Source organism: Pezoporus wallicus, unplaced genomic scaffold (genome assembly GCF_028554395.1).
Source record: "Pezoporus wallicus isolate ANWC-B61680 ecotype Strahan unplaced genomic scaffold, APGP_CSIRO_Pwel_v1 contig_360, whole genome shotgun sequence".
NCBI lineage: Eukaryota > Metazoa > Chordata > Aves > Psittaciformes > Psittacidae > Pezoporus > Pezoporus wallicus.
Window position 1 is genome coordinate 3,007,318 of NW_026640059.1, and position 20,886 is coordinate 3,028,203.

Consider the following 20,886-nt stretch of genomic DNA (forward strand, 5'->3'; position numbering starts at 1 on the left):
GACTGACATTTTTCATGGACACATGCATCTTGAAAGCAGCAACAAATTTTAATTATTTAAACACTGTTTTTATTATCTGAATTAGCACTTACCTTAATCATGTAAAGGGTGACGGAAATTTTAGAAGAATGTGAAGAGTACATTACATTAGAATCAATCTAAATTTACATTTTTATAATCAGGCCTTTAAAAGCAGAACGTGGCTCTTCTTTAACTTACAGGAAAAAGAAAAATCAAGCTTTACTATGTCAAAAGTCACCATTTGAAATAAAGAAATCATATTTTATAGGCTTAATTATCCTCTACCAAAGCCAGGAACTTAGATTTTTTTTTTTTTTTTCTTTAAAGTATCCATCACCTCCATGGAATTATACACACATATTCTCAGGTCTTCCTTACATACTCCCTCACTGCTGCAACCATCAGTGGTGTGTGACCACTGAAATACACAAGCACTTCTATCGCAGCAGGAAACAGAATGACCGCATCCTGATCAGCAGAGCACTGAGGTGCCTGACTGCAAACGCAGGTGTGAGCATTTCAGGGTTGACCTCTCTTTAAGGACCTACTGCAGAAAAAAAAACAGAAACAGTATATTGTGGTAGGAAAAACTGTGACTTCTTTCCTTCTAAAGCCCAGAATCAGGAAGGGAGCTTATTCTCCTCTCTCCCCTACCCATCCTTCCGTGTTCCACCCCCCACCCCCCTTTTTTTTTTTTCTTCCTGTAAGTGCCTGCATCACTTTGCATGTGATGGTCACGTTCAGATTTGCATGAATGATGACACAGTAATGAATGTGTAAGACAGTTCTCTCACTTTCCCATGATACTATTTTGGGAGATACAGTAACAAATTAATTTTCTACGATTTCTATAAACTCAGGGGAAAAAAGTATATATTTTTGTAACAACACAGAGGTATGCACCAGCAAAACAAGCATCCAATGAATGAACCACGGGGTGTTTTTTAATAGATCGCATTGAGGATTCTACCAAAAAAATCTTATTCCAAATCACTGAAAGAACAACAAAGCTCATTACAACCAGATAAATGTATGGTTTTAGTGCCTTAATCCTTCCCCTGCATATCACACCAGTTACTGACTGATCTGTGTACAAGGTTGATAGATTACAACAGGTACCAGGACAATAGGTTCCTGTAAAAAGATGGTAAATATTCAGAAACATGATTTACCAGGGCATATTGCATTTCTCTTCAAAGAAACAGAATTATTACAAAGTATACTGTTTCACATCATTTCTATCCACTTTGAGACCTCGTTTCTGCATATCCTGGATGAAGAAAAAGCTTGTTTTTATCTTCCTCCATCACTGCTTCAAAGGACTTTAGGGAAAAATATAATTCAACATAATAAAACTAGATATGTAATATTGGAGAATATGTAATATTTTTTCCCTTTGCTTCTTTCCTTCTACAAAAATAATGTAAATAATATTTTATTTTCTTTAAAAAGGAGCACAGTTAGATTTTATTGTGGGTTTTTTTGGTTGGTTTTTTTTTTTTACATGCTGGAGGCAGTGGGTTTGGCTGAGATGCATGGGGGTACAGTGAAAGGCTGTGAAGAGGCAAGAAACAAAACTGGCAGCATAAAGTTATTTGCTTATTCCCTCATGGAAACTTGTTACTTAGAACATTGGCTGGGCTGTGTTTAAATTTAATTTCTGATGCATTTAAATACCACCACAAATAGAGTAAATGCTAAAAGATGACAGTCTAAACAGCTCAACAGTTTCCAAATTAACACAGGCTAATGTACTTTCAAATACTTTTGCAGGCAGGAAGAAAAAGAGATGTTGGTACTATCTCAACCCTCTTTTCTCATTACTGACCTGAGTTCAGCTGTGCCTACCAAGAAGGGTTTTTGTCTGTTAGGCCATGCTCTTCCTTAGAGCTCTGTGTATTCCTTTACATCTCATCAGCCAACCCAACAGCGGACTCCACCACCACTTGTTGCACAAGACCTGCCCCTAGCGCCAGCAGACTCGGAGTGGACTGTTTACAGGACTGGCAGCAGAGATGATGAGGTTGCTATAATGAGCCCATCATGTAGTGGCACATTTTAAAAACAGGTCTAACCAGACAATGCTCATAATAACCAAAATTAATGCTGTCCAACCAGCACTGGCTTCCCTTTCAGTACCTGACCCACTTCAAGATTGTTGGAATAACACATGGAATAATAATGAAGTGCTTAACAGATTAAGTCAAGTCTCAGTTCAAGTAAAAATTCAATTCTGTAATGCATGCCTTTGACAGTCATCTTGCACAGTAGGACTGCAAAATACACCAGCAAAATGATGGCCTGTAGTTCACCAGCACTGCAGCTTCTCTTATAGCTGTAACTACTGCACCATCAGCTTCTTTCACACACACTCTGGTCTCTGTCAAACAAGGACTACAGCAGTACAATGTAACAGGATAAATGACTGTGTCTCCTCTACATTGCCACCGCTAGAACAGGAGATGCTACCACATTGAGAAAAGACACTCTTATGTTAACAGACCCATTTTCTAGCTGTGAGACCATTGCCTCACTGTCAAGTGGAGAGTTTTTACTGGCTTCTAGTAGTGTGACAGGAGATTTTGGTCAGAGCAAATCTTTTGTGCAATACTCACATTACAAAAGAAATTCATGCTGCAGCAGTTGCAACCAACAGTGAAAGCTGCAGTGGTGCAGCAAGACACATGGTTCAGGTTCAGAAATTTTTCCTACCGCACCACGACAATCTGCTCTGAGAGGCAAACAAGCGCGTACATAATGTGTCAGAAGGTGGCCAGAAAGAGCCATGCTGCAAAACACTCAAGGCAACTTTTCAGGAAAATAAAAAAGTTTCTGTTAAAAACCATGGCAGAAAATATTGTGCACAAATCCAAGTGAAAACTGAAAGGTTGCACTGCACCATCATACTACACAAACACCTATCAAAAGGTTAGGGGGGACCTGATCTTGGTGTATAAAGCACTCATGTGGGAAAGTGATTTCTGAGAGTACTGCCATTTAAATCAAGTAGGAAAAGACAGCTCAACAAAACAGTTGGAAAGTGAAGCAAGATTAAAAACGATGCAACACCAAAGGTTCCCTAAAACTATTTACCTACAGATGTGACACATCCTTCACTATTCAACCTGTCAAATGAAGCTCTGTAACCTACTAAATACCAAGTCAGAGTCCCAACAAGGTGGATTTTGTCAGGACTAGCTAACTGCCACTTTCTTCCCAAACAGAAGCTCTGGAATTGCTGAGGCACTCACTTCAGCAGTAATATCATCAGCAGTTCTTGGCACCATATGCAGACGCAGGTGGGTACTGGAGCTATTTGGTAGCACTATAGCTATTTGGTAGCATTCACCCACTGTGTTGCTGTGGCACACAAGATGCTGGTAGAGAATATGTGCTCCTCAACAGTTGACAGATTTTATTCTTATGAGATCTACTTTCTTAACACCAATTCCATTTCTTTGGGACTGGAGGAAGTTGCTTTGAAAGTTGAGGGAGAAACACATGTCAGAGTTTTCACAGTTACACTCACCAGAGATTATTTTATTTGTGGCTGTTACTGACTTTCACACCTCAGCTATTTTGACATTTCCTGTTTGCTAAGTGACAGAGAATTTGTCGCCTGGCATATTTAAAATGCCTGTACATTTGTGGCCTTTTCACATTCAGGTAAGAATTCTAGGTTTCCCACACGGGAATTTCCTCCTTCTGAGAGATACGACTTGTTTTAAAAGCAGCTTCTGCACAGGAGAAATCTCTAAGCCAGCTGTACTTTGCATACTTTCCAGATACTTTCCAGTGCAGTAGAAAGCCTTGAGAAGCAGCATGACTAATCTTCAGCCTTGGGTCAGATATTTAATGGGGAAGCAGAGGTGTCAGTTTAAGATGGCACTGACATCCAGGTGTTTGTCATCGCTCTGCAGCGGCTGTACAGTCAGCCCTGCTGCTTAGTGTAAAAGACTTGTATAAAAGAACCAGTGTTTAAATTCCAGAGGAAAGTCAGGTAGGTGAACTGGCATCACTCTTACCAGAATACTAACCTGTTGCCTTTGCGCTGAAACACATGCCCAGATGATTTATTCTGACATTTGAGCTGTACCAGGAAGAGAGTAATTTCCAGTTTATGGGTGGGAATGAATGTCTTCAAGTGCCACAAAGCCATTTCTACAATGACCGCATGACTGTAGCCTCACAAAGCAGTCATTATTTTGGAGGCTGACGGTAAACATCCTCTTCCAGACCTGGCTCTGCAGGCTAAAGATGCCAAGCATCTAGAATGTACATTTGCGGAAAGCGGGACCCTTCCTGCAGCTCCATAAATTGGAATTGTGCTGCTCTTTTCCTAATCTGCCTGAGACAAACTGCGTTCGTTAGTGCAAGCCTGCCTTTGTCAGCTGTTTGAACTAACCCAGCAGAACTTGCCTGAAACAGAGTGATGTGCATTTGTTAACCTGGATACACTTTTTTGACAGAGTTGGGCTAGTGGTAACTCCTGGCTATGGTGAAAATGCAAAACTGGAGCAAGACTTTCAGCAGTCAAAGGTGTTTGCAAAATGGTGATGGCGCATAACCTCCAAAGAGTTAAGTACATTGCAAAGTTCACTTCTTTAGTTCTGCATAAAAAATGTGAAATCCATGTAAAACATGAAGTCCAGCTGCTAAACAGCTCTCAACTGACGAGGTTGAGTTCAATGCAAAAAAATGACCTTTTAACAAATTTTATACCTTGACAATAAATTCAGGCAAGATGCCTCTTTAAACCATAAGATTATTGCTGCTACCTTTACTACACTGTTATCGAAGGGCCAAAACCCAGTATTTTTATAGCACTTTATACAGCACTAGACAAACACAAAAAAATAGACAGTCTTCTATAGAAAAGCTCACAAATGATGTAGATAAGGCAGGTTATGGGGAAGGTGTGGCAGGAAGGAAGGTGTGTGTGTGTGTTCAGGAATGGGATTATGGTTCCTGGACTTTCAGTCTGAAGGAAGGCCTAAAGTAAAGGAGAGACAAAAAATCCCATACTAGATATCTTGAACCTACTGTGAACATGCACAAGCTCATCTATGTGTGCATATATCATCTATGTGTGCAGAGAGTACAGCAGGCTTGGTAAATCAGGCCCATGTGTGCTGAGGCTGGCTTTTTGAGCAGTCATGACAGATGCAAGGTAAGGATAAGCTTTTGATGCCAAAAGATTTTGTTTCACCTTCAGGAACTCCCTAAATAAATAGTTCCCTGGTACATTAATACTTGGTAGCACAACTCCCATGAAATGGCTATTGTTTCTCAAGATATTACAAGACAAAGTACAGTAAAAACCGAAGTTCATAATGGATGAAAAGCTACATACACTAGAGTGAAAATGTATATTCAAGACCATTTTCCCAGGATGGATGTATCAGATATGTGGCAAAATCTTCCTAGTATAAATGCAGCGTATGATAACAAAAGCTCATTGTTACTGATGTATTTTATACAACACTCTGTGCTGATAAAAAGCCCCAAAGATATTGTAATAAACAGTAACAGCTTTTCCAGGTGATACTCAAGTTGGCAATCACATTTCTTAGTGTGTCTTTCTGAGCCAAATTCTTTCTAGGGTTTGAAATCAGTTGTGGCCATATCACCAGGCTTATTTGGCTCCAGCTACCTGGCTAGGGGATGTTATGTTATGATTTAGCGTAAGGTGCCCCTGCCCACGGCAGGGGGGTTGGAACTAGATGATCTTAAGGTCCTTTCCAACCCTAATTATTCTATGATTCTATATTCATGTCATTACTAAAATCACTATTTTGATTTAAAATGCCGTTAGAGTGTGTGCAGAATCCGCCTGTATGGCATAAGCCAAGCAATGTTCCTCAGATGAGCTACCCTGTGCACAGCACTCTTTAGTGCACATATCCATGATATTCCTTAATTTGAGCAAACAGCAAGTTTGATTTCACTGTAAAGAAAATCTCAATCTGTAAAACACTTTTCTTTCAATATATATAGAGAATACTAGTAGTAAATTTAAGACAGGCAGTAAGAATTATTTCTGGAATATAATTTTTGTCTTCTTAGTTCAATGGAGTCCTGCCTGGGAGTGGAGAAATAAAACAACAAAATCCTGCAAATTGCTTGACTATTATCTCCCTTGCCTACTTTCCTGGTTCTTCTAGTTGAGAAGTTATAGCAACTAGGAACAGGCATGTGCTATCCTCAGAAACTTTTTTCAACCAATAATACAGATTTAGTTATATGCTTCATTACTTTCTATGTGTTTCAGGACTATAGTATAAAAAAAAAACAAACAAAAGGAGGTGAAAATACAAAACAATCACAATATGCTGGCATTTTCAAAATGATACAGTTCCATTTTTTTGACCAATATTACATTCCCTTCAATTTTACTTTAAAGGCCATTGTAAGGGTTATTTCTGACGTCTGCAATGTGGAGGGTAACTGTATGTATATACATACATTAGAAACACTTCCCATTCATTTGCCTGTGAAAAAACAGTGTTTATGGCTGGCTGAGGCTCCAGCCCCTGTTCCCTGAGTCACTGAGCAAATATTTCCTCCAAGTTCAGGAGGTGCAGCAGCAGAGCCAGTCCCGACCCGGGAGGGCTGTCAGGCATACCTGGATGGTGGCACCTGTGGTCACTGACTAGCCAGGAGGCATCAGGGCTTCCTCTCCTGATACCACTCTTCCTCTGGACTCCTCCTGGTAGGGAGCAAGGGGGGCTGGCAACCCTGGGCAGAGGGGCCTCTCTGTAGCAGGTTAGCAAAGGAAAGGCCACATCCACCTTCCCACAGCCCCATGCGCCCACCAGCAGCAGCCACTTGTGGGAAGTGGCCAAGCTATGCCAATGCCTTGCTCTGCCTGTCACTGTCTCTGCTCTCTAGAGGGTCCAACCAAGACTAAGCTGACCTACAGGCTAGGTCTCAGACCTGAGCACTTTTCAGCATGTCCAGTGCCAGGCCGAGGCACTGAGTGCTTTCCAGGTATACAGAGGTACTGAGCAAGGTTTCTTTTTTTCTTTCCCTTTCATTTTCTAGAAAATAATCTTTGATCTAGGCATGAAGAGTTCCCCCCCAAACAGGCCAATGTTCTTTTGTGACCTTGCCATCAATCTGCTTGCCTTTAAGAAGGCTCTTAATTAACTTGAAAGGGCTTGGGTTCACCTTAGCTAAAGACCTTCAAGAATTCTCCTCCTCAAAGATTTCCAAATTTATTTTAGTTTTTCAATCAAGTATTCATCTTAGCAGAACAAGAACTGAACAAATGTGTATTGATGAAATACACGTGGGATGACTGTTAACTGCAGACCTTGTCCCAGTACTGGCTTGTGAAGGAAAATAAAAGCAGGTAAATTCTAGGGTGTTTTAGGAATAACAGAAGCAATGTTTGTGCCATTTTAGCCAATTCATTTCCAAAATGCTGTAACAGTTTAGCAACACCCAGACCTCAGACAACAGTTCACCAAGCTTCGCTTAGTTTGCAGATTTCTCAGGAATGCCAAAGATTTTTCTTCTGCCAAATTAGGCAAAGTCAGCCAAATGGAAAGGTGTAAATCCTGTCCTCTTGTATAGTCAGTGCCTCTAGCTGTTCTCAGGACCTGGCAGAGATTGAAGTTGCCTGCTATTAGCAACTAGAAAAAGCAGGAAGGAAAATGCTGGCTTCTAAATTAAAAAAACAAAAATCCTTTTCTTGTTAACTTTTAAAGACATGTATATTTCTTTCACACCTAGCACTCAATACATGGTCTTATTTATGTGAGTGGCTGGAAAAGAGCCAAGGACTTATATATACTTGCGTTGCTGAAAGAGACTGGGCCAGCTGGACTATTAGGAGTTGGACAGATTTTTGATCAGAGTGGAAGGTTCTAAAGATGATTTCACAAACCCCATCAGCCAGCCTAATGCTGGCCCGGTTGCCATAGCAGAAACACATCTAAAGAATTTTTCAGTTGGTTAAAAGAGTGATTAATTTCATTGTAGGTTTTCACTCAGGGAGAGTGTCATGGGTTTGTTGTTGTTTTTTAAATTTCTTATTTAATGCTGCTTTCATGTTTCAGAACTGCCCTGACTTCAAGGAATTATCCCAATCATCGATAAGGCATCAAAATAACCCCATTATTCAAATACATCTGTTACCCTTAATAGCACGTTCCAAACACTGCTTCACCGTGGGTAAGAGAACACATATATAAATGCATTTCTGAGATGGGAGAAATGATTAAAAGTGACTTCTTTATTGAAGTTTGGTGTAATGTATAGCTGGTACATCATATACAGGAGCTGTGGTGTTACTGCATACACTCGGGTTCCAGTAAATACAGTACTGGGCTGTTGAAATAGTGACATATGGTTCTTACTAACAAGAAAACCAAAAGATACCTATGTGAAGAAATGTTAGGACATTCCAGAGTTGCTTTTTAGTATGCATGCAGAAAGAAGAGAGGAAGATCGAAGTCTGGCTCTGCATACCTTCTGCCAAACTCCTAAAAAGCCAGTATGGTCTGAAGAGGGCTGAATAGCTGAAAAAAAATAGATGCAATTCTTTCCATAGGGAAAAAATAGTTTTCTAGTCATAGCTCTCCAGAACCCAAACCATTAACACTCTCTGTCTCTGTCTCTTCATGTCCCTTTCCACTTCTCTCTTTCCTAGATATTTGCCACCAAAAAACAGAAAACATCCAACCAGCCTTCCCTGCATAGAAATCTACACAATACCAAACAATCCTTCACATAACTCTGCCAAGCTCTTTCCATGTGTGTCAGCATTAGCTTGTGACATTATTGTTAGGATTTTCCCTTCTGATCTTTGTACCAACATCTGTGGCTTACTCCTCCTGTGCACAGCTGCCTCAGCCATCAGGGTCTCTGAAACTGCCACACCAACCAGAGCAAGGCAGGAGGCTCTCATTGCTGCAAGACGTTGCTTCTGCCAGATGTCTTTCTTCAAAAATACACATATATGTACACACACATATATACACATGTATATAGATGTACTTTTATTCTCAGTAGAGAGTTTTAGTTTGCTTACCAGCAATACATAGCTTAAGACCTACCTATTACTGACAGGTATCTTAAGGAGCCCTTCAAAACTTGAAACTTAAACACTTATTTAAAAATTATTGTGCCTTTCAGGACTACTTGCACATGAAATCCATTGGAGCCCAGCTGCTACATCTGGGGAGGCGGTGTTCAAGCTGGCAGTCAGATGCACACAGTGCTTAATCACTTATTGCTGACAGGAGCTTCATCCAAGGACTCATTTCTGCAGCCATAAGAAAAAAAGATATCTACTTAGGTTGGCAGGAGTTTAACCATTAGAGAAGATTTTTTACTGACAGTGTTTTCTCCTTGGTATTGCGTGATAAGTGGAATGCAGAGGATTTTGCTCTGTGTTTTAATAAAGACTTGTGGCAATGGCAGAAATCGTCATTCAAGGATTTCCCAGGCCTACAAGAATGACTTAGCTTGAAGGATTGTGCGTCCAAACACACAGATTACCCAATAAAATCTATTACTTTTCTCATGCTTGTAAGTCCTAGTCCTATGAATCAAGAAGTCTGTTGGGTAATCCTGCATCTTAATTATATTCTGGTGGCATGTGAAAGATTCTTCATGATTACTTTAAGCACTAAGTGCTCTGTTGCTGGATGGCTTGATGTTCAAACAGCTCTGGCTCATTTTCCCTTTGCTTAAGCATTGTGCAAGGAAATATTTGCAATGCACAAGAAGATGCAAGGGTCATAGGAACAATCCTGAATATGGGACAGATTTTCAGACAGTTATGCCATAAGCAGTACTCATCAGACAAGCCCAGTGCCCTGGTAGCCTGCATGACATCAGCAACCCTGCTGCTCAGGACCAGGTGCGGCTTTGTCATCAGAATATTCCATTGCTGTTTCTACCTCTTTTCCCCAAAGCATGGGAACCAAGGCATACAGCTAAGGGTGTCAGTCTAAATTAGAAAAACAGCTTCAAAAGGTAGCCTAATATTTCCTACTCAATTAACAATTCTCTCGCTTTAGGTGTGGAAGCAGGCAATGATGTCTTCTCTTTAATGCCCATACCTACATGTGCAGCAAGGGAAGACATGTTGCCCTAGAAGCCCCAGCAAGTTCCACGCATAAAACTGCATTACAATTTTTGGTAGCTGGATGTTGCCACAGGGCAAAATGAGGAATGAAGCTGAGGGCTTAGGGGCAGCAAGCAGCAGTCTGGTAAGCAGTGGAAGACAGTGTAACTTAAGAGTCTGTCATCTCAATGGCCAATCCTTTGAAAGACTTGTTGCCATAGGTTTGGGTTGGCTTTACCTGTGATATTCTTTCCTACATCTCTGCTTTTAGCTGTAGTAACTAGCCTACACACGTTACTGGACAGGAGGATTACTGATGTTTTTAATATATTACATCATCAGGTGAGCTGTTGGGACAGAACAGCTGGACAAGTTGGAACTAGCCTCCTCCTAGTTAGCTGCTTGGTGGTTCTGCTTCTCAATTAGAAACTCACATCTCTCCCGTTTTATGTTTGTACTGGTTTACTTCAGCTAACAAAAGAAGGTCCAGAGTACAAATCTGTTGGCCAGAAGCTCTAGAGTTATATACTGAATCATCTCCCCTGTACCCCACTGCATGTTGCACAGCTTTTCTGTTTCCCCTTGGGATAATGTGTACATCACCATTCACCTGCATTACAAATACCACTTGTACGAGGGTTTGAAGAGGTGGTATAGCATACTCTGGTAACTGATGTTTACTTTATACAGTGTACAGGCCTATCAAATAAGAATAAATTAACATTTTAAAACTAATTCACTAATTAGTTTAAACCTATTTCTTGTTGGCAAAGGACTGTGAGGATGCATGGTCCTTTGGGCTCCTCACCATTATGGCAGTCTTTTCTAGCTGCTCACACATACTGCACCCTGGGATGGCTATGCTGTGTGCCACAGATTTTCCCAGTCAAGGTTAATTTGAAGCTGGTTTGCTTGCATTGCAGTGCTTCAGAAATACTCAGCTTTCCCAGAAAGCTATTCCATCAGAGTAGGAAAAAGAAGGGAGAAGAAAAAGGGGGAAACTAGCCAAGCAGCAACAAAGGAGGCAAAGAAAGCCACAGCACGCTTCTTGAGGGGCTGCAGGCACTACTGTACATGCAACAGAGAGGACAAATTACTCCAACAGCAGTGTGGTTCTGCACACTTTGAAATAGTTAATGCACACAAATAAATCGCAGCGTGCTTGCTGACCACACAAACAAAATACAGTGTGTTTGCTGTCTCCGTATTATCTCATGCAACCGAAGTTAGTATTACACCTCTGAGCTGTAATTTGCATTGCAGTAGAGCTCCTGTTTTACATGTGCATATGCACACCATCCCACTTCACTAATTCCACAGCATGTCCCATCCTAGCTCTTGCCCCACCCTGCCCTCCATGAAAGACCAGGACATAGATTTCCCTTGCTTTCAGCAGTGAATGCAGCAGTCCTAGTCAGGAGAAAAAGGAGCAAAGCTGGAACACACACACACAGCAGTAAGGAGTTAGCCGCAGTTACAAAAAATGTTTTAAAAAGCTGATGACATGTCCGAATCTGGGCAGCTTTCTGCTACTTCCATCATGAGGACAATGCCATTTTCTAAATATATGACAAGTCTATACTGGAACATGGGACACATACTGTAACTGGCCAATTCTGATCCTACTAGCAGCCCAGAGTTGAGCTCAAGCTATTTATCCTGCTTCTTGGACAGCCTTTACAGTCTTTGTCTTTGTAAAGTTTGTAGCTACAACTGAAGTACTTCATCCAGCTGGGGCAGAACTACTAGAAGCAAACAAGAGGTGCACAGATACACATTCTTATTCTAAACGAAATAGCCTTTCAACAAAATAATTAATCTTAAAATAAGAGAGAGATTTACTCCCTATCCTCACTCAAATACACTCTATATAGAACCAGTTTTGATGAAACCAAGATGATCCAAGTCAAGAGTGGAAAACACTGGGTTTGGCAAGACCAATTATCAGAGGAAAAAATCAATCACAAGGGGAATTGCTGGAGATCGCAAATATATGTAGGTCCATGTTTAATATTAAAACCTTAATAAGTCAATTGTATTGTATCTTGTATTCCTATCAGTACACAACCAAGCACAAATCCCAAATCAAAAGAAAGACTGCTGTTGTACCTGAATTAACCCATGTGATCTGTTGGGTAACCACAGTACATTATAAACAGACCAAAAAGATGCAGTGCATTTTCAGTAGCTAGCCTGGGCTAGTAAGATTTTTCTTTTTACTACTGCTAGTTTACAGGAAGGTACTTTCTGTTCCTAAGGATTAGTGTGATCAACCACAGCAGGAGTCAGGCCAGCAATTTAATTTGGGGGTGGAATCTTTTCCAACATCTAATGCTAGCTGGTTTAGCTATATTGTTCTGATCTGTGGGGGAAGGACATTATAGAACACTCCAGAATGGTTTGGGTTGGAAGGGACCTTCAAGACCGCCAAGTTCCAGCCCCCCTGCCATGGGCAGGGACACATTCCACTAGATCAGGTTGCTCAAGCCACATCCAGCCTGTGCTGACCTTCCTTCATTACAGTAAATTCGTTGTATAGAGATACACAGGGAGGACAGAGTACACAATAAACATCAGAAAGTGTATCAGAGGAATCATTCCTTGTGGTTTTTTGGTAGTGTGGAGCTTAGATGTTCTCTGCTCTGCACACCTGTGCCTTTCAAGTTTGTTCATCATGAATTGGAGGTGGTTTAAGGTCAAAAGGAAAATTATGGAGATTTTGGGGTAATCCTTCAAAGGGATTTGCCAGGGTGACAGCCACTCCCATCACACCATACAGCTGCCCTCATGCCTACCCAGCACTGCAAGGACAAATGGGTGGCGAGTCAGGTGCTGGTTAGATCATCACCAACACCTGCAGTTTCGAAAGGAGAGATCAAAATGGAGATTGCAGTTGTAGGTGGAGATGCAGAAAACACAAGGCTACCTTCAACTGTCTCTCTTACCACTTGCTACCAGCAAGTCTGTATCCAAGTTTCTTATCCCACCAATTTACCCTATCACAGACAGGGAGGTCACTTTTAATTCGCCCCTTAAGCTCTTGCCCCTTGTAAAGCCCATTACAAAAACTAAAGCTGCTCTAACAACCAACCAGCATCTATCAACTCCTCACTCCTGATCACAGCATTTGTCCTGGTGCAGGAAAAATAGGAGCCTTCATCCCACTGTGCCTTTAAAGACCCGTGGGCCCACATGGAGCATGGAGGCAAGCACTTCATTCTTTCAGTCTTCCTTTCCCTTCCACTTCACTAGGATCTAAGCTTTTTTACTTAAAACTTACATTCCTGTAACTTGTTAGTCATCCTTACTTGGACATTTAAACACTCCTGGTTAATAGCCCTTCTACTTGAAATCTACAGAGTTTCCTTAGAGCTCCTTAGCCATCTCTCTCAGGCTCTCTCAGTTGGACCTCTCGCAGTTTACCATCACACAGATTTCCACCTGGATTTTCCAGCAGAGTTTACTACTCCCTATTTAAGACTCCCTAATTACGTACAAAATTCTGTTGCTTAAGCAAGGGAAATTTGTTTTATGCCTCCTTATTTTCTCAATGTGCATCACTGTGAAAGCTCACGTCCAATTCTTTGTGGGGATCATGGGAACTGCAGTCCTTTGAAAACTGAGACCGTGCTGGACTTTTTCCCCTCCTTAAGCTGTAGAACAGTTTGCCCCCATTGACAAAAAGGATGTTACACTTTGCTTTTGCACAGAATGTATCCAGGTATTTTTCAGTCAAAGATAACACATGGGATATAGCTCACAGATAGGAGCTTTCAAACGAGGAAAGCTAGAGTAAACATGTATTTGTTAATAATGCTATGATGTATCTAAGCACACTGTATAATTAATACTTTCGCAAAATGTTGCTCAGAGGAGTAAAAGCAGCAAGGAAGAGGAATGTTACATTTAAAGTGCCAAGAGAGCATCCATGGTAAGTGGTTTGGTGGGAAAAGGTAGCCAAGGTGAAAGCTTACTAAAAGAAAGAGATGGATGCAATGGAGGGTGGGACAGAATTCAGCCAAGAGGAAAGTAAAGGCATCAGCATATTCAATAAGATATGCAATTTAACAGTTACAGAAAACCTGAGGCTACCTCTTAAGAACAAAACCCCAGATATCTACTATGCCACAACGGAGGATAGCTGGATTATCATTTCCAAAAGTAATGCAGCAATTTCTCACAATGTTAAAGCCAAATAAAGCTACTGCCAGCATTTGCCTGTTACTGGTTTGACATTATTAGGGATGTGCTGCTAAATTGCTCTAGGCTCTTGAGCTGAACTTTTTGATTTCACCTATTAGATGATAGGTGACACAAATAGTACCTGAAAAGCCCCCTTTTCAAAGCACAGGGAAGGGACACTGATGGGATGGAAGAGAAATATACCACAGACTCCTCAGGTACAACCTTGTTTAACAGCACAGCCTGCACGGTCTGGTATTGCACTATTATAAGCACCTTGAGGTCTGTAGTTACTTTTCCAAAGGAACAAGACACCAGAAAGTGACCAAACAGCTCTATATGCTAATTGATTGAGTGATTGATTGATGGCTTGGCTTCATGAGCAAAGATTTGGGAAGGGCTTTAACCGCGCTTACTACAAGCACGATGACCAAGGGCAAGTGGGATATCCAAATCTGGTTGGCAAAAAGGGTGCTTAGGCAATCAGGAAGTGTCTGACCAGGACTGTCAACTCCTAAGCTAACTCGAGCTACCCATGCGCTGGTCCACCCACATGCAGCGTTGGATCTGCAGCTTCCCATGCACCTTGTCACCTACTGTTTAGACCCTCACCCGTCCATACAGACAAGTGAGAGTGAGCCCTTCCAGCCTGCGCAGTGGATTTTTTAGGTGAAGCACAGCTTGCGCAGACCTGGCCCCACCCTTTACACCTCAGGTTTAACTGCCACGGCCTAGCGAGCTAGGACGGTGACAGCAAAGTCCACAGGTTGTAGGTTTTGTAAGAGTGTCCTTCTCTTCGATGGAAGACCATACAAGGCTAGATGAGCTCCATCAGCCCGGGTCTGAAGAAAGGAGTTTTCCTTCTCCTATGAGGATGGAAATCTTCACTAATGAAGATTCGGGAAGACCTTTACCCATGCATTCTGAACAAGACTGTCATCTCCTGGGTCAATCACAAGTGACCAATGACGCAATAGCACAACAAGTGCCTAGGAGGGTTCTTGGATGCGTTCAGTCATAAGCCCGCAGCTGGTAGCCTCGCGCCAGTGTCTCCTCAGCCAAGCACACGCACCAGGGGTCTGAATCTGCGGCTCCTCTCGTACTGAGCAGGATTACTATTGCAACAACACATCATCATTAGGGTAAAACTAACCTGTCTCACGACGGTCTAATCCCAGCTCACGTTCCCTATTAGTTGGTGAACAATCCAACACTTGGTGAATTCTGCTTCACAATGATAGGAAGACTCAACACCGAAAGATCAAAAAGCGATGTTGCTATGAATGCTTGGCCACCACAAGCCAGTTATCCTTGTGGTAACTTTTCTGACACCTCCTGCTTAAAACCCAAAAAGCCAGAAGGATCGTGAGGCCCCACTTTCACGGTCTGTATGCTAATACGTTTGAGCTATATGGCTCAGAGAACAATGCAGAGGTAATAGCATGCACCAAAGATTGATGAGACTTGGCTTTTACCCATTTTTGCATCATTCTTGACTTCATTCTTCCTGTCTCCTGGATAACTGTGCCGTCTGGGAGCTGCAGCAGGAGCAAGCCTGACTCAGGCAGTTGAGACAAATGATTCTTTGTGGCTTGTTGCAGTGATGTTAAAGCTGGAACAAATTTCATTAAATAGCAATCAGAGTCAAAAATACAAGTAATGAGCTATTTTCTGTGTAGCAAACAAAGATATTAGATGATAGCTTTTGAACGTAAGCAGTGATACAAGAGGCAAGCTAAAGAAAATACCCAGAGCAACATGCACAAAGACTTAACCAGAAAGTTTCACACAGCAAACATACCCACAGGGCCTGTTTCGCCTTCTTCATGACACATACATTCACGGAAGCAGCCGTGACTTCCCCAGCTCAGAGAAGATGAGTGCCAGGACAGGTCATGCACAGGGAGAAAGAAATTCCATGGCAGCACACGTGGAAAGCCAGGGGAGAAGGAACGATGCCAAAGGCGAACCAGCTCTTAGAGCAAATCATTCTTTTCTTCAATTCCCTCCCATCAGTGTGTAAAGGGCACATGTGAATAGATTTTGGACCTGAGCCGGTAACTTTTCCCAACAGTTTTGCAAAGCCAATTTAAATACTATTGACCCAGCCTCCCATCACCAGCTCATCTTAACAGTTAACCAGAAGAATTGGGGTTCTGAAAGCTTTCTTGAGGATAAAACCTGCACTAGTACAATTTCACTGCTGTTGAGTTCATCTACATTAATGACATTTAAATTTTGCTCAGGGTCTTTAATAGGAATTCAAATATAACTGTTGGGGTTTTTATATATCTAGTTCAAAAATTGGAGCCATCTGAACTATGCAGGGCAGCACATCTTCAGTGTTTATTTTTATTCCTAATCTAGACTTTACATCAGCTGTCCTTGTGGTTTGATAGTGTGAAGTACTGGAAGCCTACCAATACATACATATATAAAACTTCCTTTTTGGTTCCTGTTGGTAGAAGGACAGATTCTTTTTCTCTTTGAGTCACTACAAAGTCACTGTTCAGGCTAATTCAAGACAAATGTGAACGCATGATATCTGAACAACTGATGTGAGGCTGCATTTGAAGGAAGTATGCAGAAAAGGATTGTGTCCTAGGGGTCTTCAGTAGGAGAGAGTGCTGGCAACCACTTGGAGAAAGGATTCTGTTACTGCTGTGGTATTTGGGGCTCCAGACGGCAATGTTTAGAATGTGCTCTGCTCAGACGGTTGTGGGAGCAGCCCCTCCACCATGGCGACTAACATATGGCTTTGCACTGTTGCTAATAATCACACAACAGAAAGAAAAAGAAGTAAAAAGTAGGACATCCTTGCATACGCAGACGATGAAAGTCTATGGCTGCATTTTCCAAGGCTGTAACCAGAAGTTATAAATTGCTATATTGCATATTTTTGCTTCTCATCTTATTGAAAAAACAGCATATATTTTGCATCTAGCCCATTTATTTTGCTGAACTACTTAGAGCTCAAGGATGCTGTTTAGTACAAGCTGGGTACAAGCACAACAAAAGGCCAAGGGAAATTGACTTCCAGTATAGTTATTTTTTTCAGGTATGGGTGAGTATCTTTTTTGCAAGGCCACAGCACCCCCTTTCCAAATTAATGGATCTTCTGCCACAAAGGCAAAAGAAATATAAGACAAGTTTTCTCACATACTGCTGGGAAGGGTTGCAGGACTTTATGGGGTTAGCAGTACAGTGCTCTAGGCTGCCGTTTGCCTCCTAGACACGTCACTTTTAGCAATCTATAAGGGACTGATACACTTGCTGAGTAGCTGACCCCATCCTCAGCACTAAACACTGAGCTGGCTATGGGAGGATAGGCTGTGCACACATGAAGCCCGCAACTTTTCAGACATACTTCAGCTGAAGGTATCCTGTGCCATTAAGCAACAAGGCTCAGCCTCACAGAATAGAGACCAGAATACCAGTGTGCATTTCTGTCTGAGCTTATCCCCACCCACCCTATGTGTTCTGGAAAGCAAGAAGCCCTCTGAAACTAAAGACATCCTGCTCCAGCCTCTCCTTTACTCCCCCAAATACAACTGCTCTGCTGCAGGTGGTAGTTTGTGTCAATGTCAGGCCACTGTGGCGGGGCCCAGTAAAGACTGGGAGACCTGAATAGACTGCACCAAGAGAGACCATCATCACTGTCACTGGAGCACAGTAACAGACTGAAAAGGGGAGTATTGTTGTCTTCATTTCATACAGAGTGGGCAGAGATACAGAAACAAGTAGGGTGTTTTGTCTTTGATTAAAGACTGGTGATTATACACATAAACAACTGCTGGTCTCAAAATTCTAGGAAGTACCAATTACATTTTGCCAAAGGAATAAAGAAAATTTTTACAAAGTCATGCCACAAGTAGTGTTAATTTTTCTCTCATTTTCTGTTATCTTACTTGGAAGGCTTCTGTTATTCAGCTGGAGATGACAGAGGTGGCTGAGGGCACATCATGGGCCATGAACTGCAAAGGGCGAGCAGCCCAGTGACTTGCACACAAACAATCCTGACTTGCAGAGTCTTCATCCAATTTTCTCTCATAACAACAAACAGATCTGAAAAAATAGTAGGATTAATTCTCTAACCAAAGAAGGTCTAAAGCAATAATGATAAATTTCATTCCAGTATGAACTACTTTGTGCAATACAGATTTAGCATACAGGTATTAATGTGAATTTTGGATAGCTTATCCGAATTGCGTCCCCAAACCTTTTAGGTAGTAGCTAATCTTTATTGATAAAAATCATTGGATTGCATATTTAGGTGTCATGCGTACGATAAGAAAAAGTAAAGATAGTAAAGTACTAGAAGAGAATAAGCAAAAATAATTACTTTACTTGAAAATCTATCCAATCATTCAAGTTTTATAAACCTGAAAATTAGTTTTATTTATGTATAATAGAAATTAATTTATAAATTTTTCATTTCCTTCAGAGTTATCATTCTGATTTGTCATTTCTAGTCTCAAATTATTTGCACTCATAGCAGCAACAGATTCATGTGGGTAAAATTTGCACACAAAAAAATCAGTAACCTCGTAGTGACTTACATTAGTATCGATAGCGCTGACAGCCGTGAGCTCCTAACCAGGTTTGGTTTCAGTTACTTTGCAGGCTGCCATGGAGCAGCCGGCCCGGCTGCGCCGTCGACGCACTGTGTTTAAGGTGACAGAAATGAGGGTGTCTTCATCCTTCCTGCGGGGTGAGCCGTACCGAACGCAGTTCCGCCGCTAACAGCGGGTGGGGAGCGGGGCGCCGGCTCCGGCGGAGAGAAGCACCCCCTAGGGGTCACCGGCCGGGATGCAGTGGGGATGGGGTCTGGGGTCTGGGGGACCGGAACTGCCTCTTGCCTGGCAGCGGGCAAGGGTGCTCCTTACACGGGTGCAGCACAGACAGCAAACCAAGAGAGAAGTCACCTGCTGCCGCGCTGGCCTCTCAGGCCTGTGCTTCCACACATACTTGGTGTTGTCCAGGAAATACAGCGGGGTTTACAGTTACGTTTCTATGCTTAGCAAGCCCTCTAAACCCAGCTGTGGGAATACAGCAGGGACATGGAATTCCGTTAGCTCTCTTTTCCTGAGCCTGGATCCGACCTCACAGCTCTTAAGAAACTCAGGCTGTGGTAGAGTCACCAGTGTTTGCAGGATAGAAGGGCTGAGGGGAGCAGAGAGGAGGCTGCGGGAGGACAGGGACAGCAGGGCTAGTGGGAGTGCTCTGATCATTAAGAAAGCAGCGCCCATGCCCACTGGGGGCTGCCACACGGATTTCGATGTGCATGCTGAACACGTACAGCACCTGTAAAGAGGGCTGAGCGACTGGAGACAGAACGACAAGTACATCTCAGAATCACCAGAGCATGAGCAAAACCCTCCCTGCCAGACTGTCACACTGGCTCAGTACATGGTCCCACAACCCAGCATCAAACAGCAGCAACAAGGTGGGTAAAACAGGGCTTTCATCACCCACAGGGGTGCCTGTACGAATTTGGCTGACAGGGGACAGGAACTCATCTTTATCAGGGGAGAGTGTTTTCCCCCAGACAATTCTCCATTATTTCCTCTCAGGATTCATTTTCCGAAGTGACCTATGAATAATTTTTCCCCAAAAAAGCCCTCCCAACCTAGAGATGAGATAACTAGGGATAAGAGCCAGGCACTAAACTCCATTGACTCATTGCACCTAAAACCAATCATTGTATTCCTGTTAATGTCCCTGCTGCTGTCCTTCCCTCTCAGATGGGTTGAGTGGCTGCAAACACAGCCTAGATGATGTGAGCTATAGGCAAGTGGCTTCATCTCCTGCTTCTTGTCAGGCCTGCGGCTGCAATACATGTCTCAGCATCACCCACCAGCCAACTGGAAGACACTGATTCTCCCTACAAACCTATCCTGGGGCATGTGTGGCTGTTGACTCCACCACTGCTGCTCCTGCTCTGCTACGACTGGTTTTAAGAAAGCCTTGTCAAGAGTCACCTCCTCTGGTCACCCTCTCAGCTGCTGGCCCAGCCGGGGCTTCAAGAGGTGGGGCCCGGTGTACCTCTGCGCTGGGCAGCCCCCCGTCGGGTCTACCCGCACCATGTCCCGCCTGGCTGTGCCAAAGGCTCCAGCAACGGGGAACCAGCGGGATCGGGAAACTGCGGTCGTGACAGTGATGCCATTTCACCGAGATGCTCTTCGGCATCCCCCGGAATTCCTGCAACACCGGCAACTACGGGAAACCCACGTTTTCTGCTGAGAGACAGGCGGGCAGGCGGAGGGAGCCTCGGCAGAGCGTCCCTGCCTGCGGCCACCGGCTGCCACCGCGGGCGAGAGCGGCGGGGCCGGGCCTGGCCGTGCGGCCGCCCCCCGGGCGAGCAGCTGGGCGGACGCCACCGGCGGCGCTTGGGGAGGCGGCCGGAGCCCGTGGGCGGCGGCGGCGGCAGGATGGTGAGCGGCGGGCGGGCTGCAGGGACTCCGCGGGCCGGGCTGCGGAGACCCGCTGGAGGGGGCGGGCAGCTCGGCCCCGCCGCCAGCCCCGGGCCATGCCGGGCTGCCTCGGGGGAGGGCAGCGGGAGGAGATGGGCGGGAGGAATCGGGACAGACGGCTCTTGGGGGCAG

The 20,886-nt window shown here is 43.2% G+C and overlaps 1 protein-coding gene and 1 long non-coding RNA gene across 3 annotated transcripts in view; one reads left to right on the forward strand and one right to left on the reverse strand.

Annotated features, from left to right (window-relative positions):
• The window catches only part of LOC130603419 (uncharacterized), a 21,084-nt gene continuing 198 nt past the window's right edge, over window positions 1–20,886 (reverse strand). Inside the window, exons 1-3 of one of the 2 annotated variants that reach the window (XR_008973163.1) lie at window positions 18,841–19,017; window positions 18,190–18,346; window positions 1–568 (exon numbers count right to left, since the gene is read on the reverse strand). This is a non-coding gene — a long non-coding RNA (uncharacterized LOC130603419). Of the gene's footprint in view, window positions 569–18,189; window positions 18,347–18,840; window positions 19,018–20,886 lie in introns of those variants that run through there. The other variant, XR_008973162.1, reaches the window with a different exon arrangement.
• LOC130603415 (guanylate cyclase soluble subunit beta-2-like) overlaps window positions 20,350–20,886 on the forward strand; it is a 17,233-nt gene continuing 16,696 nt past the window's right edge. Inside the window, exon 1 of the mRNA XM_057417163.1 lies at window positions 20,350–20,715. Coding sequence (XP_057273146.1) covers window positions 20,713–20,715 — 3 coding nt within the window. The 5' untranslated portion in view covers window positions 20,350–20,712. The remainder of the gene's footprint in view (window positions 20,716–20,886) is intronic.